General features: G+C 43.8%; 1 protein-coding gene across 4 annotated transcripts in view; it reads right to left on the minus strand.

The window, feature by feature from the left end:
- LOC307155419 (NACHT, LRR and PYD domains-containing protein 3-like) overlaps window positions 1-21948 on the minus strand; it is a 117735-nt gene that overhangs the window by 87820 nt on the left and 7967 nt on the right. For all 4 annotated transcript variants that reach the window (XM_079866022.1, XM_079866021.1, XM_079866020.1 and 1 more), the window contains exon 2: window positions 2071-3653. In XM_079866022.1, the coding sequence (XP_079722148.1) occupies window positions 2071-3572 (1502 nt within the window). In that variant the 5' untranslated portion in view covers window positions 3573-3653. The remainder of the gene's footprint in view (window positions 1-2070; window positions 3654-21948) is intronic.

Raw genomic sequence — 21948 nt, forward strand, 5'->3', positions numbered from 1 at the left:
ATTTATCAAGTTCACTGATAATTATGCGCGCATTTATTAATTATTATCCTAATGAATAATGAAACAAGGGCGAAGCATGTAAACTGCGTTGTTTGTTTAGAATGGAATGGATCGCAAATAGATCCGAATGAAGAAACAAACCATATAGAATTTTTTTTTTCCATCTATTTGAAAGTTAGGCTAATAAACATGTTGCATTCGGCCTGATTATGTCATTTTTTAAGTTACATAGCCTGCCTCCAGTTTTCCTCAACTTGACTAATTAAGAGGCGATATTTGACCGGCATATCATCAAAATGTCCGGAAAACAAAACCTCTGCCGGTCACTTTGACCGGCACCATTTTTTTCTAGCGGAAACTCTGTTACCACTGTAACGATAGAAAAAATGTGATAACTTGCAGCTCTTCATTTGAAAGCCGGCTCCATAAGCACACCGTCATTCACTTGAAATCATATGATTCGATTCACATCTTCTGATTGGTTTCTGTGAATTTAGAGGACTTTACTGAGAAAGTGGTGTTTAGCGGTTTCTGTCAATGAACTGGTATTTCTGAATGGGCTGAGGCTGGGATTTAGCGGATTTGAAGCGAAAGTATTTGATGAACGTATATTATGTACGGAGAGCATTCGCTCACTATCATCTAATTTTTGACGGAAGTGGCGTTAAGCGGCTTTAGCATCTAAACTCTGCTTATAACAACAACTCCAACAACTCTAAATGCTGTTAATAAATATCAAGCAACTAAAGAAAAACAGAAAGTCACTCACTGCTCTTGATTGAATAACTTAGTTGCTTTAATAAAAATAAATGTCTTACTTGAATGCTGCAGTTAAATGCTCTGGCGAGGAGATAAACATGGCGGACTGTGTACAGCTCACTCAGAGCGAGGTCTATGCTGATAGGGCACAGTCCGTCAGCAGTTGTGGGCGGGGCCTAAGCATTTGTGATGTCACAAAATCTACATTCTGCAAACGGCTTGTTCCGAGGCACTGCTTATGATTTATGGGGATTAAAAAAAGAGGAGTGGCTGGATTCTAACCATTATAGGGTGGTTGTGTACATACACTATATTAACCACCTCAGCCCTGTGCTGTACAGAGGAACTGGTCTGGGTAACAGCAGATGGGACTCTAGGAGATTGAAGGAGATTCACGACCGCAATGTCGACACGGTCATGCTCTTGCAATGAGGACACGAATCATCCACGAATGCAGTCTCAGCATGCTCTCAGAACAGACATGTGAGACAGTGATCGTGGCCATCAGACGAGGACAGGAAATTACTGCATCCAGAAAAACAACGATGGAAAGGCATGTTTTAAAAGACGTTCACCGCCTGTGCTTGCTCTTTTAGGCAAGTTTGTTCTTTTACGCCAAAGCACCCAGGGGAGAATCGCAGCACTTAACTCTGCACTCTGCCTTATCTGGAGAAACACAGCTGAATGCGCCTTGATCTTTCCAACAAAGAGAGATCTCCTCTTTGCAGCTCTTTTAGAAAATCTTTAATAGCAGGTGATTGGAAAGAGCGATTGTTGTTGATCGATTGTTGCAGCCCCTCGGCTCAGAAGCAAAAATCTAAATGAGTGAGCTGCCGGCCAGCTCATATAACTGTATGTCCGGGGGAGTGGATCGTCAAGAAAATCTCACTCACCAATTTCATTGGCCATTTTTCTACTACTCAGAGGTGATCAGGGCGTAAGACCCCATTTGTCAGTATCCATATAACGTCGAACATGACTGACAGATAAGGAACTTGACACTTATAGAAAGATGTAAATTAAAAAAAGATGTTCTGAATTACATCGTTACACCAGTAGGTAGCGAGAATTGGCTGTTAATGAAATGTATTTGTCACTGAATCATTAATTCAAGAGATTTGTTCAAAAACACTGACTCTGAATTAAAAGTAATTATATATATTTTTCAGAACCTCTAGTAAATTACATATTTTGTTTAGTTGTCTATTCAGAATCGTGAGAGAATCGTGATCTCTATTTTATAAAAAAAAAAAAGAGATTCTCAATTCATCTCGAATCGTGCAGCTCTAGCAGATAGTGAATGATACTCACGCAGGGTCAGCGGTCACAGCAGGTCCATTACTGAAATAAGGGGGCTGTACCATGGAGTTGTTACTCTTCATTGACACACAGCTGAATCCTGAAGATGGTCCATCACTGAAATAAATGGGCTGAACCATGGAGTTGTTACTCTTCATAGACACATGGCTGGAAACTGGAGATGGTCCATCACTGAGATAAGGGGGCTGAACCATGGAGTTGTTATTCTTCATAGACACATAGCTGAATCCTGGAGATGGTCCATCACTGAGAAAAGGGGGCTGAACCATTGAGTGGTTACTCTTCATTGACACACAGCTGAATCCTGGAGATGGTCCATCACTGAAATAAATGGGCTGAACCATGGAGTTGTTACTCTTCATTGACACACAGCTGAATGCTGGAGATGGTTCATCACTGAGATAAGGGGGCTGAACCATTGAGTTGTTATTCTTCATAGACACATGGCTGAATCCTGAAGATGGTCCATCACTGAAATAAATAGGCTGAACCATGGAGTTGTTACTCTCCATTGACACACAGCTGAATCCTGGAGATGGTCCATCACTGAAATAAATAGGCTGAACAATGGAGTTGTTACTCTTCATAGACACATGGCTGAATCCTGAAAATGGTCCATCACTGAAATAAATGGGCTGAACCATGGTGTTTTTATTCTTTATAGACACATAGCTGAAACCTGAAGATAGTCCATCGCTGAGATAAGGGGGCTGAACCATTGAGTGGTTACTCTTCATAGACACACAGCTGAATCCTGAAGATGGTCCATCACTGAGATAAGGGGGCTGAACCATTGAGTGGTTATTCTTCATAGACACACAGCTGGATACTGAAGATGGTCCATCACTGAGATAAGGGGGCTGAACCATTGAGTGGTTATTCTTCATAGACACACGGCTGAATCCTGAAGATGGTCCATCACTGAGATAAGGGGGCTGAACCATGGAGTTGTTACTCTTCATAGACTCATGGCTGGAAACTGGAGATGGTCCATCACTGAGATAAGGGGGCTGAACCATGGAGTTGTTACTCTTCATAGACACATGGCTGGAAACTGGAGATGGTCCATCACTGAGATAAGGGGGCTGAACCATGGAGTTGTTACTCTTCATAGACACATGGCTGAATCCTGAAGATGGTCCATCACTGAAATAAGTGGGCTGAACCATGGAGTTGTTATTCTTCATAGACACATAGCTGAATCCTGGAGATGGTCCATCACTGAGAAAAGGGGGCTGAACCATTGAGTGGTTACACTTCATTGACACACAGCTGGATACTGGAGATGGTCCATCACTGAGATAAGGGGGCTGAACCATGGAGTTGTTACTCTTCATTGACACACAGCTGGATACTGGAGATGGTCCATCACTGAGATAAGGGGGCTGAACCATGGAGTTGTTACTCTTCATTGACACACAGCTGGATACTGGAGATGCTGCTCTCTGAGTGTGAACAAATGCCTCCTCCTCTCTCTCCTCATAGACACTCATTTTACAGGTCCGCTTGTCCTCCTCTCTCTCCTCATAGACACTAATTTTACAGGTACATAGATGAGAGTTTTGATTTCAAGCCTGTATGTGGCAAAAAAACAAACAAGAATAATACACTGAATTTTGACAATTAAATTAAAAAGAAACTCTTGGGTTTTACAAGATTATTCTAATTTAAGAAACTTTCTGACCTGGACTGTTCTAAACAATGTTATTTTTTCTAATGTTTATTGTGTGGTAAAGTTTTGTATTTTCAATACTGATATTGCTTATGTACCCCTGTGTGTGAACGTGCAAAAGGCGCGATATGTGAATGGCCCCTTGGCGAGCTACCTCCAATCAGGCCACAAGCTACTGGTAGCTCACGAGCGACGTGTTGGAGACCCCTGGTTTAGGACTAGGGCTGGGTGATATGACGGTATTATCGTATATAAACGATGTCAAGCAATTATCGCGATATTGATTATAACAGTCTGTTTCCCGACGATAATCGTCAATATCTGAAAAAAAATGACAAATATATTTCACATAGCCCTAAGTTATACACATATTTATCCACATGCAACAGCATGAATGAAATATTTTCTATAGGCTATAGTATTTAGTAGGGTTATCAATAGAAAATCAATTCTTCTTGATAGTATTCTTTAAAGGTGCTCGAAGCGATGCCACACGTTTTTTAGGCCAAAACATTTTTTGTCACATACAGCAAGCATCTCCTCACTATCTGCTAGCTGCCTGTCCCCTGAACACACTGTAGAGAAACGCGGTCTCTGTAGACACCACAGGCTCCACAAACGGCAACTAAAACAAACTGGGCTCACCCGCACCATGAAACACAACAAACAGTGCTCCAGCCAACCACTGACAAGAAGTATTTGAGGGTGGGGTTTGGGGGGTTAGTGCGCGTGCACATGAAGTGGGTGTGGAGCGTGTGGAGGAGAGAGAAGCATGAAGAGGGAAGTTTGAATTATGGCCAAAACACGACCAAAGAGACGACGTTCCGATGAACAAATTGCAAAGAAGAGGAACAAGGATAAGGGACAAGGATAAGGAACGCGCGAAATACCGAATTTACATCGGAAAAACCTTTTAAAGGTGGCGAGAACTCCGCCGGCAGAGGGGCTTCCAATCCGACATTCAGTTGCTCTGTTTTTGCAGAACTGGTGGGTAAATCCATATTTCTTTCTAAACTGACGTTCATGTTCGCCAAACCAACACAAAGATGTAATTAGCTAGAACTATGCAGTCAGCGTTAACTTTGGTGAATACAACATATAACGTTATGTTTCTAGCAGCTAGCGATCAATCTCTATTGTAAATGATCAAGCAAATTCACAGTAGGGCGACAATTTGTGTGAATGATTGTTCTCTTACGAGAGTTCTCTCGTACTGCGTTTGAAAAACGCTACGGGAAAAGTCTCTTTTCACGAAACACTGAAGCAAAAATTATCCTTTAATTTTTATATATGTAAAACGCGTTGCGGCAGCAGCAGACAGCTGAAGCAAGACGGCTTGTCCGCTCATTGGCTGCTCTGCGGCAACTGCATAAGCCTATCGAGCGCAGGCTGATGCAACATCAGACCAATGAGGGCGCTTCGCGCCCTCCTCGCCACTTCCCGCCGAGACGGGCGTGGCTTACCTCTATAAAAGGAGCTCGAGAAGGCTGATTCACTTGATTTTAATCTCTTCAGCGAAGCGCACGCATCGCTGGATCACGGAAGCAGCGTCGTTTTGAAGCAAGCACTTCAGCGGGACGAGCCACTTGAAGCCGCTGGCCAACGCCGCCTTCTACAGCCGTACCTGCTGCGCTTTCCGACGCACATATCCTTTTCTGTTGCTCTGTTTTGTGTGTGTGTGTGTAGTGTTCTCGTAACACTCACCCCCTAAAAGAGCGGCGTCTTTCTAAAGATGCCTAAATCCTGCGGCTCGTGCAGAGCCCCACTCGCCGAGGGAGACGACCACGTCATCTGTGTTTCCTGCCTCGGTGAGGACCATGCAGCGCTCGCGCTCGCTGACGGCGGCTGCCCTCACTGCGAGCTTTTGCCTATGGTGGCTCTGAGGACCCGCCTGGCATCCTTTTCGAAGCCTGCATTCACCGCCGCGATGCCGCGCCGTAAGAAGCGCCGCTCGCAGCGGATCCCGGAACCCTCTCCAGCCCGACCCAGCTCGCCGGTTCGCCCGCCAGCTTCACCGGCCTCGCACGATTCACTCCCTGATGCTCAGCGCCCGCAGTCTGCCGCCGCGTCATCAGAGGAAATCGTCTCAGAGGCCGCGTCGGACGAGAAGGATTCCTGTTCTCTCCTGGCTTCAGGCAGCGAGGATTGGCCGAGCCCTGAGGATCTCGCGCCTCCTGCCCAAAAGCCCTCAAAGAGAGCCAGCATTGAGACGGAGCTCATGCGGGTACTCGCTTTGGCCGCGGCGAGCCTCGGCCTCGAGTGGTCTGCACCGGAGCCCCCCTCTCGCACCCGGCTTGATGGTAGCTTCCTCCCTGGTGAGCGCACTTCTCCGGAATCTAAGCCCGCTCCTTTTCTTCCTGAGTTACACGAAGAAGTTGCGAAGGCCTGGAACGCGCCCTACTCTGCGCGAACGCGCTCATCTGTGTCGCCTGCATTCTCCTCTCTGGACAAGGCGAATGACCGAGGCTACCTCTCTTTGCCGCCGGTGGAACAGGCTATAGCGACCCATCTGTGCCCGCCCTCTACTGGACGGCGGACTAAACCGGTGCTGCCTTCAAAAGCCTGCCGCATGACGTCGACGCTGCTCGCGCGAATATTCTCCGCCGCTGGGCAAGCCGCGTCAGCGCTACACACCATGGCTACATTACAGATTTTCCAGGGTGACCTCCTCCGTAAATAGGACGAGGTTGGGCCTGATGCTGTCTGTATTGCGGATTTGAGGAGTGCTTCGGACCTCACGCTCCGAGCCACCAAAGCTGCCGCACAAGCCATGGGACGCTGTATGGCCTCCGCCACTGTCGCTGAGAGGCACTTATGGCTGACGCTCACGGAGATGGCCGATTCCGAGCGCACCGCGTTTCTCGACGCCCCGCTGTCTCCCGCTGGCCTCTTTGGTTCTTCTCTCTCCGAGTTCGTAGAGAGATTTACCGAAGCCCAGAAAGCGTCCCAGGCCTTCAAGCACTTCCTACCGAAGCGCTCTGGTTCCGCGACGGGTCGTGATAAACGGACTCCGCGAACCTCACAGCCTCAGCCTCCGCCTTCGGCCTCCTCTTCGCAGCAGCCACGACAGCGCAGCTCGAGACCCCGCTCTCGATCGAGCGCCCGGCGCCCCGCGCGCGCGCCGCAACCGAGGATTGCGGTGAAACCAGAGGTCCCGAAGAAGTCCTAGCCCACCTAGGAAAGCGCAGGTGTGTGAGTCCCGTTGCGGCCGGCCTCCCACCCAAGCGCCTCGCTGTTTCAGCCCCAAGTCTCGCGGCTGTTCCAGCGTTTTCTGCAAAGCGCAAGCCTGTACAAGTGCCCGCTTGCCTGCACTCAAAAGCCGTTTTTACGGCTACCCAGATATATCCCGAAAAGAGTGTGATTTCTGGTGTCCCGGCCACGGCCGATGGTGCTATAAATGTAGTGTCGATGCCCACTCCTCAGTGCCCATCCCTACACACAAGCACAGCCCTGCACTCAGGGCTCGCGCAAATAAAATCGACTCAGGTCGATTGCGCTCCCCACATAGTAAAAGTGCCCACTACTCAGTGCCCACGAACACTATGTCTATCAGATCACAGGCTCCCTGTAAAAACGAGACCTGTGAGCGCGCGCGCTACTTACACAAGCAGCGCGCCCCAAGTCCCGGCCACGGCCGATGGTGCTATAAATGTAGTGTCGATGCCCACTCCTCAGTGCCCATCCCTACACACAAGCACAGCCCTGCACTCAGGGCTCGCGCAAATAAAATCGACTCAGGTCGATTGCGCTCCCCACATAGTAAAAGTGCCCACTACTCAGTGCCCACGAACACTATGTCTATCAGATCACAGGCTCTCTGTAAAAACGAGACCTGTGAGCGCGCGCGCTGCTTACACAAGCAGCGCGCCCCAAGCAGTAAATGTGCCCGCTTCCAGCCCACATCTACTTGCACACACGAGTCCCACGGGACTCGCGCAGCCCTCCCTCACTCAGCCAAACACTGTTGTAAGGTCGAGGGCGAGCGCTCCGCCCGCTATATTAAGCGCGCCCCCCGCCTCAAATGCCGCAGGCATAACGCCTACGTTTGTGAGCCCCGCAGCACCTCTGTCGCACGGTGAACAGAGCGCGCTCTGTATCCGGCCCTTAGCCAACCATGCGGACGCATGGGCAGCGCTTCCAGGGGTTTCGGACTGGGTCTTAGGCATTATAAAGAGAGGCTTCTCGCTACAGTTTCATCGACGCCCTCCGCGCTTCACAGCGCGCGTCGAAACTTCGGTACCGCTGAATGTAGCACACCTACTTCACGCCGAAATATTGAAACTGATAAGCAAAGGGGCGATAGAGCTTGTTCCCCGAGCGCAAAGCGAACAGGGGATATACAGCAGATACTTTCTAGTCCCCAAAAAGGACGGCGGTATCAGACCCATTCTGGATCTCAGACGACTGAACAGAGTGTTAGTGAAACGCCGTTTCAAAATGCTCACAACCAGCAAAATTCTCGCGCATATTCGCCGGGAAGACTGGTTCATGTCGATAGATCTGAAGGACGCGTATTTTCAAATACAGATAGCGTCACATCACAGGCGATTCTTGAGATTCGCCTTCGAGGGTCAGACATACCAGTATACAGTCCTGCCTTTCGGCTTGTCCCTGGCACCTCGTACATTTACGAAATGCATGGACGCAGCGCTCGCTCCTCTCAGACTCAGAGGCATGCGAGTGCTGAACTATTTGGACGACTGGTTGATCCTAGCCCAATCACGATCTCAGCTCATAGAGCACAGAGCCATTTTACTCGATCACCTTCGAGAATCTTGGTATCACGGTCAATTGGGCGAAGAGTTCACTGAACCCCAGTCAAACGATTCCGTTTCTGGGTATAGTTCTGGACTCACGGTCTATGACAGCGCGGCTGTCGCCACAGCGCGTGCTGAACATTCAGCGCGCGGCGAAGTCTTTCCGCCGCGGCGTTTTTTCCCCGCTCAGGAAATTTCAAAGGATGCTGGGTCTCATGGCCTCAGCATCGTCAGTTCTCCGGCTGGGCTTGCTCCGCATGCGCCCGCTGCAGTTCTGGTTGAAAGCGCGGGTACCGCGCAGAGCATGGGCGTCCGGTCATTTACGCCTCAAGGTCGATCAGGACTGTGTCACAGCCCTGGTGCCTTGGATGGCGAACGACTGGTACCAATCAGGTGTAAGCCTGGGGACTTCCTCGAGGGTGAGGATGGTGTCTACGGACGCATCCACCTCGGGATGGGGAGCGCTGCTCGAGGGCAGACCGTTCTTCGGCCTATGGTCGGAACGAGAAAAGCTCCAACACATAAACTGCCTAGAAATGCTGGCAGTGCACAACGCGCTGACGCGTTTTTGTCCCCACATCAAGGACCAACACGTCATAGTCCGTTCGGACAACATGGCAGTGGTGTCCTACATAAATCGCCAGGGCGGTCTGAATTCCATATCCCTGTACAGGCTGGCGAATCGCCTCCTACTATGGGCTCAGCACAACTTACGCTCGCTGAGAGCAGTACATGTGCCCGGGCTTCTGAACGTGGGCCCGGACAGACTGTCCAAGAACAACGTTCCTACAGGCGAATGGTCTCTACACCCACAAACAGTCCGGCTGTTGTGGGAGAGATTTGGCAAAGCGGAGGTGGACCTATTCGCGTCCCACGAAAACGCTCACTGCCCCGCATTCTTTTCAAAGACCGACAGCGCGCTGTCCCAAAGGTGGCCGCGCTGCCCGCTATATGCTTTTCCCCCCGTCTCCCTCCTGCCACAGGTGTTGGAACGGGTCAGGAAGACAAAATGCCCAGTGCTGCTTGTAGCACCGTTCTGGAAGAACCAGACATGGTTCCCAGTTCTGATGCAGTTAGCGGACATCGCTCCATGGCAAGTGCCGTTGAGGAGAGATCTCCTCTCGCAGGCCAGGGGCTCGATCTGGCACCCACACCCGGAACTATGGTCCCTTCATGTGTGGGCGCTCAACGGATACCCGTTAGTCTCACAAAGGGAGTCATGAATACCATCACGGAGGCTAGAGCGCCGTCGACCAGGCGGCTCTACGCTTCAAAGTGGTCGGTTTTCTCCGGCTGGTGTACAGCTCGGAGCCTTTCACCCCTCGAATGTGAGGTAGCGGAGGTTCTCTCCTTCCTACAAGAGCTGTTGGATAAGGGCAGATCCCCTTCCACGCTCAAAGTATATGTGGCGGCTATTTCAGCGTTCTCCGGTTCAACGCTGGGTCAGTCACTGGGGAGGAATGATCTAGTCATCCGCTTCCTCAGGGGAGCTAGGAGACTGAATCCACCCAGACCTCCGTCAGTCCCTATGTGGGACCTGTCTACGGTCCTGGCGGCTATGAAAGGTGCCCCTTTCGAGCCTATCCAATCAGTCAGCCTCAAACTTTTGTCCTTCAAAACAGTGTTTTTGATGGCTCTCGCTTCAGTGAAGCGCATAGGCGATCTGCACGCGCTCTCCGTGAGCCCGACGTGCTTGGAGTTTGGTCCTAATGACTCTAAAGTCATACTCAAACCTAAGCACGGCTATGTGCCGAAATCCCTCAACACGCCTTTTCGGGCTCAGGTCATTTCCCTGGCTGCCCTGCCGGCGTCGAGCGAGGAAGGGGATTCGAGTTTTCTTTGCCCTGTTAGGGCTTTAAGAACTTATATGTCCCGCTCTGCTGCTTTCAGACAGACAGAGCAGCTCTTTGTCTCGTTCAGCGGACGTTCCAAAGGAACGGCTGTTTCAAAACAGAGTCTATCCAGATGGATAGTTGACGCCATAGCGCTGGCTTATACTGCCAAGGGCATTCAATGCCCATTTGGAGTCAGAGCGCACTCTACGAGAGGCGTTGCCTCCTCGTGGGCTTGGTCCAGCGGGATTTCCTTACAGGATATATGTACGGCGGCAGGCTGGGCCTCACCGTCTACATTTATCAGGTTTTATAACCTAGAGGTTCCCGCCTTACAGGCTAAGCTTTTGTCGGTGTAATCTATTTACAGGCGCAATGCGCTACCGACTATACTGGGCAGAACTGTGTAAGACCCACGTTTTCCCACATTAGTGCAGGCTCCCTGCCCTGGCTATGTGATGTCATATTCGCGTCTGTGGACATGTCTATATAAGGACGGAGGAAACCCCTCCTGTCTTTGGACTCTCCCTGTGAGGTCATGTTAGCCTGCGGACGCTACAATATAGGGAATTAAGGCTTCCCCCTTATTCCCCGACTCTGTGTGAGTCTATCTGGTGATTATGCACTGTATGCCTGAAACAGCTTCCGGTGATCAGTGTTTGTTATCCCAGCACGCACAGCGTTTTACAAGGGGTTCCCGTAGCGTTTTTCAAACGCAGTACGAGAGAACTCTCGTAAGAGAACGTACTCGGTTACTAACGTAACCTCGGTTCCCTCTAGAAGAGGGAACGAGTACTGCGTTCCCTTGCCGTGCGTTTGGTTCACTCTGGTTCGCTTCGGCGATCAAAATCAAGTGAATCAGCCTTCTCGAGCTCCTTTTATAGAGGTAAGCCACGCCCGTCTCGGCGGGAAGTGGCGAGGAGGGCGCGAAGCGCCCTCATTGGTCTGATGTTGCATCAGCCTGCGCTCGATAGGCTTATGCAGTTGCCGCAGAGCAGCCAATGAGCGGACAAGCCGTCTTGCTTCAGCTGTCTGCTGCTGCCGCAACGCGTTTTACATATATAAAAATTAAAGGATAATTTTTGCTTCAGTGTTTCGTGAAAAGAGACTTTTCCCGTAGCGTTTTTCAAACGCAGTACTCGTTCCCTCTTCTAGAGAGAACCGAGGTTACGTTAGTAACCGAGTACGTTTTCACCCACTGTTTCTTATGAATTTGAATGTTTATTCAACATTCATTTATAGGCTATTGACAACTTTGACTAAATTTGTTTACGACGCCGCCGTTGTTTATGCTCACTGGGAAACGCGAAGATAACGTGATCATGCTATTATTGCGTCCTTGTATGGGAGCTATAGTTATAACCTCAGGTGGCGAAACGATTTTAAGATAATGTTTCTCTTTTTCTGCATTCTGTTCTGCAATATATAAAACCATTTATCTAACTTGGCGACATTACATTGAATGAAGTATCAGTAAAAAGTATCAGTAAGTGTTTGTAGTGACTACTTTGACTTTCCTTTATGCCGGAAAGGAGGGGAGGAGGGAGGAGACGGGATGAGGAGGAGGGAGGGTCTAGCTAGCCTCCGTTTTGTTTGACAACAATTTGAATGTCAACAAGAAGTTATGTCTCCCGGGATCGCTTAGAGCACCTCTAAGCACAAGATACAAGGGAACCCTTCTGCTTGCGTGCTGTTTTCTGTGCTGCGCACACATCCAAATAGGTCTGAAACGATTCATTGAGTTACTCGATTAACTCGATTACAAAAAAATTCCTCGAGGCAAAAACTCTGCCTCGAAGCCTCGTTAAATTCCCATGAGGCGCACTATACGTGCAGGGATCTGATTGTTTCACACGGACCGTTGTTCAATGTTCAGGAAGCACACCATAGCGCGTGATACATTTTGAATTTAGTTGGCGCGATGGCGGAGAGTAGATGTCCATAAACGGCAGAGAATGTCTAAAGTTTGGGACCGCTTCCTTTCAGCGTCGCAGAAACAAGGTAACGTAGCCTAAGCCTATACATTGATGTTCGCTGATTTTAATCCTATACTGTATTTGTAGCGATGTCGTGATGCGGTTTGACTAGATATGATGTTTAGCTTTGATGTTTTTAAGTAGTAAACGTATTCACGTTCAATTGCAAGAGAGTATAGCCTAAAAAAAAGAACCCCTTCACACACACACACACACACACACACGCACCCTCGTCTCTCTCATGCGCCAGTCAGACCAATTGCGGCAATGCATCACATATGCTTAAACTTTTATGTGGCCACGCAACAATAATTTCAGCATGCATTCACTGTATACACCGGGACGTGATGGAGGAACAAATATTGTATGGCAGTCTTTGCGAGACCTTGTTTGTAGGCTGTCACGTCTGCCAAATAGTTACAGACGACAACAACAAAAAATGAAACTCCCCAGCCTGCTTCTCCAAATCCACTCGTACTTTTGGGGGAGACATAATCAGCTACCAAAGTAATTGAGCATAGAACATTTTCAATTAACAAAAAAATATAATACTACAAAACGTGCTAATATGCTTCAACTAGCCTAAGTGAAAAACAAAATGCTGTTCTTTTTCTATTTAACAAAATGCATATTTGCAATAAAACATTCCCCTTTTCAAAGCTACACTTTTATATATATATATATATATATATATATATATATATATAAATTGTATACATTGTGTACCTGTTTGGCTTAATATTTTATATTCATTTCATTTATTTTTGTTCTCAGGTGGGTAATTTGCAAAAGGTGCAATCCTTTTTTTGTAATGTTGTATTAAGAAGACAAAACTAAGGCCAAATGGCCTTTACTATTTAAGTTTGTATTCATAGTTTTACATGTTATACATGTTTTACAGTAAGTTGACTTAACTGTATTGTTATATAATTGTTGGCACTGGCACCATACAGTAAATGGGTAAAAATTGCAATAAATAGGCTTAGTTTTGGAGCCAAAGGTTGGAGTTGGAATAAATACCTCTGTTTTTTGAGAAATAAAAGCCAAATGCTTGATCATTTTACAGCCACATCATTTTCGTTATGCATTATTTGTTTTGGTTGTTTAAAAACACACAATTTTTTTTATCCGATTAATCGATCGATTAAGTGCTAGATTAATCGATTACAAAAAGAATCGATAGCTGCAGCCCTACATCCAAAGCGAGCAAAGAGCCGCCTCTCACATAGTGCACGGACAAATATATACAATTATATCTCACAATTATCCTTCTAGTTAATTTATAGCGTCAAATAAACATGAATAAACATCAGAAGAATTGTTGTTTCAACCATGGAAAGACGTCAGTACACACCTTTTTTCAAGTTCAAAATATCACCGTAAACACAGTCGATTTTGTCTTAAACGGCTTAGAAAGTAAAACAGTAGGCCTATGTCTATTAAATCAGTGGATTGACAGCCTATACTCGCTGCCACCATTAGCCTAATGTTGATCAAAGAACAAAAAGAAAATCACTCATTGAACTTTAATTAGCTTAATATTGTTCGACGCTGACTGCTCTAACAGCAACAAGTGTCTATGCGACTTTGAGGTGCGTTCCCTGTCAAGCATAATTTATCCTTACTTTTTAATTTTGTTGAATATATTTTTTCTGGATTTCTTGATCTTTATGATTTTTTTTATTCTTATGCTAATCATTTTTATACAATTTGTCTTCAAATCCCCATGGGCATTGAAAGATATTGAAACGCTTTGACTGATTAAACTAATAAACACACAACTACAACAAAATATGGTTTATCTTCAAGTCTTCTTGGGTATTTTCATTATAATAAAGGATATTTATACTTCAATGCTAATCGACATAGCCTTTATCAAAGTATAGAATACAATGAAATAATATGTTGTGTGCCTTATTCTGTGTAAGAAGTAGAGCTGCACAATTAATCGCAATTTACACAGCAAAAACTCCAGTGTTAAATTAACACTCCTTGGAGTGTATATGGGCTGGGATGGTGTTGGTTATATTATGACAATCATCATTTGAATTTGATCACTGAACTCATTAAGATCCTTATTTCTGACTAAGATTTATGTTGATTTACTTAGCATAACTGTGATTCTGCATAATTATCCAGAATTTTAGATATAATACAAAGGATTTCTTAAAAGTTGTTTAAAAAAAAAAATCAAACTTTTAGGCACACACAGAGTCATCAATGGTGGCAAGCAGAATATTCAATTAGGAAAAGTAAATTACATAGACAATTCAGATCATAATTTATTCATACCGCAATGCATGATGGGAGCCATTAATGAGTTGTGATTGGTGGCAGCCACTGCAACATGCTTTATTATTGTCACCATTGTTGAGATTCACAGGCTGATTATTGATGTCTGTGTTTCTAAATAAATTCATTTGAAAGTCTTTTGATCAGAACAATGTTTATTAAATATTTTGGATTATATGAAAATTACTGAAAATCATATACTGTAGAATCACAGAGCTGCTGCTAACAAGTTAAACCAAACTATCTCAATAAGTTTCATTTTTCAGATCACAACATGATTATGTCAAAACATAACCAACACCATCAGATCACAGTTTTTCTTTGTTCATCTGACTATTATAAATCAATAACAGCAGACAAGCAAAATTTAAAGTAAACATATAAGGGTCAAGAGTCCAACTAAAGCAAACACTGATCACCATAATCACAATTTGTGATTTTCTCCTTCAGTGATTCTGCTTGTTAACATCAGGTGTCTTCAATAATGCTCAGTCATCACTCAATTAATCACTTAATTATCTCATTAACTTTAACACTCTTGAGTGTTAATTTAACACTGGAGTTTTTGCTGTGTACTTTGGGTTAAGGTAAAACGTTGAGTTGGAAAAAATTTAAATTTTGGTTTGACATTAAATCAAAATTTATGGTTTTAACTAAATCATAAATACAATTTGAGAAAATCTAAAAAAATTAGCTGTAACAAAATTACATCAATTGTTTTAAGTTAATCCAAAGTATAATTTTTTTCAGTGATAGAGGGCATAACACTTACTTTGAGGCAAAGTGAAAACAGAAGGTATAAACTGAAAATCACAATTTTCCATTGGACCAATGTAAATATATACTTTGAATGAATTGCACTGATGTTTCACTTTTTTCAGTGTGTGCTTTATTAAATCCAGAGTCAACGCAGCCGTCTACCAGGACATTTTCAGAGCACTTCATGCTTCCTTAATTTTCCAGCAGGATTTGCACCTGCCCACACTGACAAAAGAACCAAAACCTGGTTCAATGACCATGGTATCACTGTGTAATTACTGTGTGATTTCATGTAATATTCTGTTTTTGTGGGTTTTATGAGCTGGAAGAGCAAATTATGTACAAATAAACAACTAAATACTTGAAATCATTTAAGCTGTGGGCCCTGAATCTATAATCTATGGAAGTTTAACGTTTTGAATGGAATTATGGAAATAAATAAACTTTTCCATGATATTCTAATTTTTTGGAAAGGGTCTGTATATCCTATATATATTCGCAGTCTTTGCGATTTATTTCGCACTAAGCCAAACCAACGAATTTGGGTTAATTGCAATTAATAGTGCAGGCCTATTTCCAATACTGATATTGTTTATGTACCTGTGTGTAGTCAGAGCCAGCAGAAGCACTGGGCAAACTGGGCAATTGACCAGGGCACCAGACACTAGAGGGCGCCGCATAATCAATGCAACCAAATAATCCATTAGTAATCGGACTGATGGCTCAATCGGACTGAAAAGCCAAAAACCTTAATCAGTCCGAATGAAATTTCAATCGGATTGAAAGGGGTGGTTTATTCCTTTTTTAATCCGATCGAAAGGATATGTAAACACTTGATCGGATTGAAAACTGAAACTGAAAGGACTGCGCATGTGCTATGATGTAAAATAACATAATGGCGTATGACATTCCTGTTGTATAAAGTGTCATATAAATGAGTGTCCGGTCATTCTATAATTCTCCTTTCACTGCGTCTGTGAAGTGGAGCAGGACAACGTCCCACCAGTCCTTATTCTTTCAGATTCTCAGGGGTGAGTCGTGAGAGATATAGAGGAAAGAGAGAGAGATAGGTTTGTAAATTATGATCCAACAGAATTACTAAGATCAAACATCCTGTACAATTTCTTATTGCATTCCTTAAAGGACAAGTTCGGTATTTTACACTTAAAGCCCTGTTTTCAGATTGTTTCTGATGAAATAGAACGATTAAGATTAAAATTTGGACACATGCTGCTGGCCCGAGAATTTTCGGTTTCTTTCGCTTTCCCCCCACCTCCAAAATGGCTGAAAACAGGGCTTTAAGTGTAAAATACCGAACTTGTCCTTTAATAATATTTGGCTAGTGGTGTGACGGATCTCACTTGTGCACATAGTTTGTGGGTTTGTGTTTAACAGACTGTAACACAAAGTAGAATGTTGTTGCCCAGAGAGAGAAAACATATGGTGTCCCAGATAGCAACATTGTTTCGAGCCACATCTGGCACTTGTGGAATGCGGATCTGGGCCACAAGCAGGCCATAGCAATACCACATGTCAGCCAAGAGCAAAGAAATAAACCAGAACTGGACCTTATCTGAGCCACAAAATCTGTGTATATTAAATATGGAGTCATCTCAGCCTTAATAAGCCTGTTAACAAGCAGAATGACTGAAGAGAACAGAAAAAGAGACGAGCAGAAACACAAGAACTGTCTTCAGACACAGCCTCTCAGATGAAATCAACTTAAGAGAAAAGAAGACATTAAATCTGTGAAGATCTCAGCAGAGGAGGATTAAACAACTCCACAAACAGCATTACCAGCTTCACTTATTACTAAGGGACCGTTCGGTATTTATGGAAGGGGCCACTGGAGGAAAATAGGGGAGGGTCATGTCTTTTTATTCTTTGTTGAGGGGAGGGTCATCCAACTTTTTTTAGTCTAGGGGGAGGGTCACCCAACTTTTATATTCATGAAAACAGCAACATTTCAAAGTGGCTTTGTGTTTGGTGCTATTTTTTTCCATTTAGCTCCATGTTGATCTCACGTTATCAGCCCCCCTTCGATATCAGATGGGTCTGACCCAACAAAAATCCAGTTTGGCGCTGTTTGACAGTGCGTGCGCACTTCAGTTCGCGTTTAGAAAAAGTGCATCAAGTCAGAACAGAATGCCAAAGAAATGCTTACCCGGCAAAGCTTTAAAGCACAAGCAAATAATGAACTTTTGTTAAGTGCACAGTGTCCTGTGAGTGTAACTCTACCGCCGCATTAACATGTGTGACGTGAATGTACGTGAGTTTTACAGTATTGGGACTGAGGAGCCAGAACTGCAGCTGATAGAATGTGCGCTGTAGGGCGATACTGCATATTTTAGTTTCCATTCTTATTTTGTTTCCACGATGTGTAAGATGTAGGGCTACCACATATTTAAATTACTATTAGTATCATTTAAGTTAACATAAAATACGTAGACCTACACCACAAAAACTAGTTGAGGATAAATTCGTTAAAATTGGGCGATTCCAGTGTTATGGACGTGACATTTGCAGTCAAAACTTGAAATATAAATTCTCCGAAAATGCATTTAATACCAATATTTTGAAACATCTGAAAGGAGTCAAGACATTAGAAAAATATCAGTCTACACATGCGTTTTATATTTAATATGAGGGAAATACACATGTGACGTGACACAAAAAATCTTTAACTTTTAGGTGGCAAAATATTTTTTAGTAATTCTATGAATTACACTGTGCAAACCAAAAGATATATACCCACCGGATGAATAAAGATCGGCCTCCACAGAACATAAAATATTATATTATTTTTATTTTATTTTTCGTGTTAGCATTTATGTGAAGAAAAAAAAAAAGAAAAAAAAAAAGTTACGGGTGACAGTTCTCCATTACGGACATGACTGCTCTGAAGCGACTTTAAAAATTTCACAGAGACCTCAAACAGAAAGCACAAAGCCTTTCTTTAAAGTGAATTTAGTTTTTTTTTATTAATTGTATCTTAATTTTAATCAATGTTTCATCTGGATTTAATAAATAAGAAGTAAATATAGTAGAAAATAGATAATCATGACACGGAGGCGCGGGCGAGTGAACTGGACTCTTGTCTCATAAATGAACCGAAACTCAGCGTAAGGTATGCTACTTGCCTCACAGACCTGAGAAATATATAGAAAGCTTGAAATGTCTACTTTTAAACAGAACAATTCAAAACGAAGGAAAACAGACTGCTTTCTGCTTATGAAATGTGCATTTCTCTCTGGCGCGTTCTGAGAAGATCGCGACGCATCGTCAACTTCATCTTTGCAGTCGACACAGAAAACACTTGTTTATTAATAAACAATTAAAATGTCTCCTTGCTATACTTGACATATTAATAATCATTACTTTTGCCGGTTCTTTGTGACAGATTTTAGATGCTTTATTCGCAACGCCACCCACATGTTGAACGAGTCACACCGCATCAGCACCGAAAACATGATTTTTTTCAAATCAAAAATCGTGATACGAACCGAATCGTAGGTTTGGTCTATCGTTACAGCCCTAGTAAGATGAGAAAGTAAGAGTTTATGGTTTAAAAAACAAACAAACAATGGCTATCTGAACATCTTTGCCAAGCGCAAACCAGTACAGAAGTAGGCTAATCAATAAATTATCAGGGAGGGTCATGCCTTTTTTCACAATCATTTTGGAGGGTCATAGAAAAATGTATTGCTGGCGAAGGGAGGGTCATGTCTTTTTTGACAACAGATCTCAAAACTCCTCCGGTGGCCCCTTAAATAAAAAACGAACAGTCCCTAACCAGACTGACTTTATTTCTGTCAGACGTCTACAGAAGTTTTTATTGAGAATTAACAGAGGTTTAACTCTAATGTGTTTCATTTGAAGTCACCATAGTGTTTCCATTAGTTGGGCTCCTAACTCTTATTATATCTTTTGTCTTGTTTTGGCCGCTGTGACAGTGTGTTTGTTAAACACATTTGCAGCAGAAAAGAAAGCTAAAGTGAAACGAGATCAGGCGATGATGGTTACCTGTTGATGGATTTATAATCATCATGAAATAACCTGTTTCACTGATGTCTTAGGAATTTAACAATTGTGTTGTTCCATTAATGTTTTCACATCACAAACCCTGTGTTACTGCAGCATGAGATCCAGCAATATAACAATCAGTTAGAAGACTTTAAAAAACATGAGCACAAAAAAGTCAGTTTAATATGACAAACACAGATATCAAACAGCGTATGAATCTCAACAATGGTAACAATCAAATGTAACTTGCTGCAATGCATGCTGGGTACCAGCATAGTACAAAACTCCCAGCATGCATTGCAACTTGAATAAATTATACAGCTGAATTGTCCTATTATTTTGTTTAATTCTAAATATTTGCTTTTATTTTTTGCTGTTGATTTCGTTGTGAATTAGTAGCTTTTCAGTGATGTTCTAAATTGATCTAAATATTTGTGATTGTCACCATTGTTGACATTCATATGCTGATTGTTGATATCTGTGTGTGTCAGTTGTTTAAAGGGCATATTGCAGGTAAAAAAAAATCAAAATTATTATATAACCGTGTATGAAAATATCATATGAAAAGATAATGCAGGATTTAAAATGTTTTAAAACGACATAAGGACACCAATTTAGTAGATAAAGTGAGCATTTCTTTAACTGCTCGTAAAAAAACGCTTTTTTTCAACATCGCGTCATTTTACGTCACATGAGGTAGACGTGTGCTGTGCTCTGCCGCAGCTCAGTGCAGAGTAGGCTGGTATTCAGTAAGAGCGGTCGTGAGTCAGTGTGTTTTCAGTAGTTTTTGTATTTTAATTTATCATCGTCATGGTAAATTATTGTGTAGGCCTGTCGCGATAGTCGATAAGTCAATTAATCGCACGATAAAAAAAAATGAGCTCGATAATTTTTCCGGCCGCGATAATTCCATTTGCATGCTTGTTTGTTTTCCTCGTCTCTCTCTCTCGCTACCAAAGAGACTGGATGACCACTCTCGCTCGGTTCTTTAGCGTATAGGAGGAGTGAACCCTCTTGTTGTCAGTTGCATGGTCTTTGTGTGGGGAGGCGGCGCCGCGTTTGCGGCTACTGCCGGGAGAGAGAGAAGACGCTAATTGTGAGTTGCGACAGCGAGCCCGATCACATGAAAATGCGTATCTATACCACGAATGTTATTTCTCGTGCCATTTATACGCCAAAAATAGTTTTTGCGTGCATATGATACGCTCTTTATGGCGTGTAATAAGCACGCACTCCTCACCCCTAATCCTAACCAAGTATTTTCAGTGCGCAGCATACACGCAATAAAGTGCGTCTCCGTCTTCCCGACAGTACACAATCACTTGACAAAGTAACAGGAGGACAAAGTAACCGGAGGACAGTGCAGAATGGTGTGATATGGCTTGTTGAGGCTTTTTTTTATTTGTTTACAAAGGTCCTAACTGTCAGTTTGGCCTGTTATGGAATGTATCACTATTTATGCCTAATGTCTAAAGCCTATGTTTAATATTTTTCGAAGTGCAATTTTACATCCATTTTATTTATTAACAGACATTTATTTTGTTAACAGACACTAAAGGGGGTCACACACCGGACGCGCAGCTCGCCGCGCCGCGCCACGTCTAGGACAACTGTCACCTGAAAATCCGATAACATAAGCAATTTTCTGATTTCTGTAAATAAATATAAAACTAAATGTATATTGCAGCACAGGGTTAAGTCCATATATACATTAACTACGATTTGAGACACATAAATGTAAATTTAATATAAAACTATTTAAATGGCGCTCTGTGGCGCGGCAGGATTTTGAACACGGTCCTGAAGCCGTTGCTGGGCGCCGCGGACAGACGCCGAAAGGCGCCGCCGGTGTGTGTACTCTCATAGAGAATAATGTGTTCGAATTTAAAAAACGTGGCGCTGCGCTGAGCTGCGCGTTCGGTGTGCGAACCGAAGAGTCCATTGCTTTCATTGTTTTTGGTTGTTTTGTTCATTTTTTGGATATTTAAAATGTTTTCCGTTTTCAATGTTTAATATTCTTTAGAAATAAAAGTTTATAGATCGTTGAAAAGGTGTACCTGCATTATTATGCCATTATAATTATATTAAATGAAAATGGTCTCAGAACGACAATATTATCGTTTATCGGGATAATTTCTTGGACAATTTATCGTCCAGCAAAATTTGTTATCGTGACAGGCCTATTATTGTGTTTGTGGAGCTTGCAAAAATTCCAGCCAGTCAGGACATCGAGTCCACCGGTTTCCTAACAAGAAAAGGGACGGTGCTTGCTATCTTTCGTGCCTGGGCACGGTTTGTGCAGGTGAAGAGACGGGATTTCTCTTCCGCGTCGGCTTCGGAAAACGAAAACTGAGCTACTCGTTATTGTGTTTGTGTGGACCGTTTATCAGTTTGGACCAGTGCAGCGTGAGCCTGATCAAGCAACACTGTAACTGCGAGATCCAGTAAATAAAGCATTTGAATTCACCACTGAAGTAATAACATCGCTGCGAGATCTAGTGAGAAATATTCACATTTCTCCGTTATTAATGGATCAAACAGCGCTGACGTGGAAACCA

This window comes from Squalius cephalus (assembly GCF_949319135.1).
Source record: "Squalius cephalus genome assembly, chromosome: 1".
NCBI classification, from domain to species: Eukaryota; Metazoa; Chordata; class Actinopteri; order Cypriniformes; family Leuciscidae; genus Squalius; species Squalius cephalus.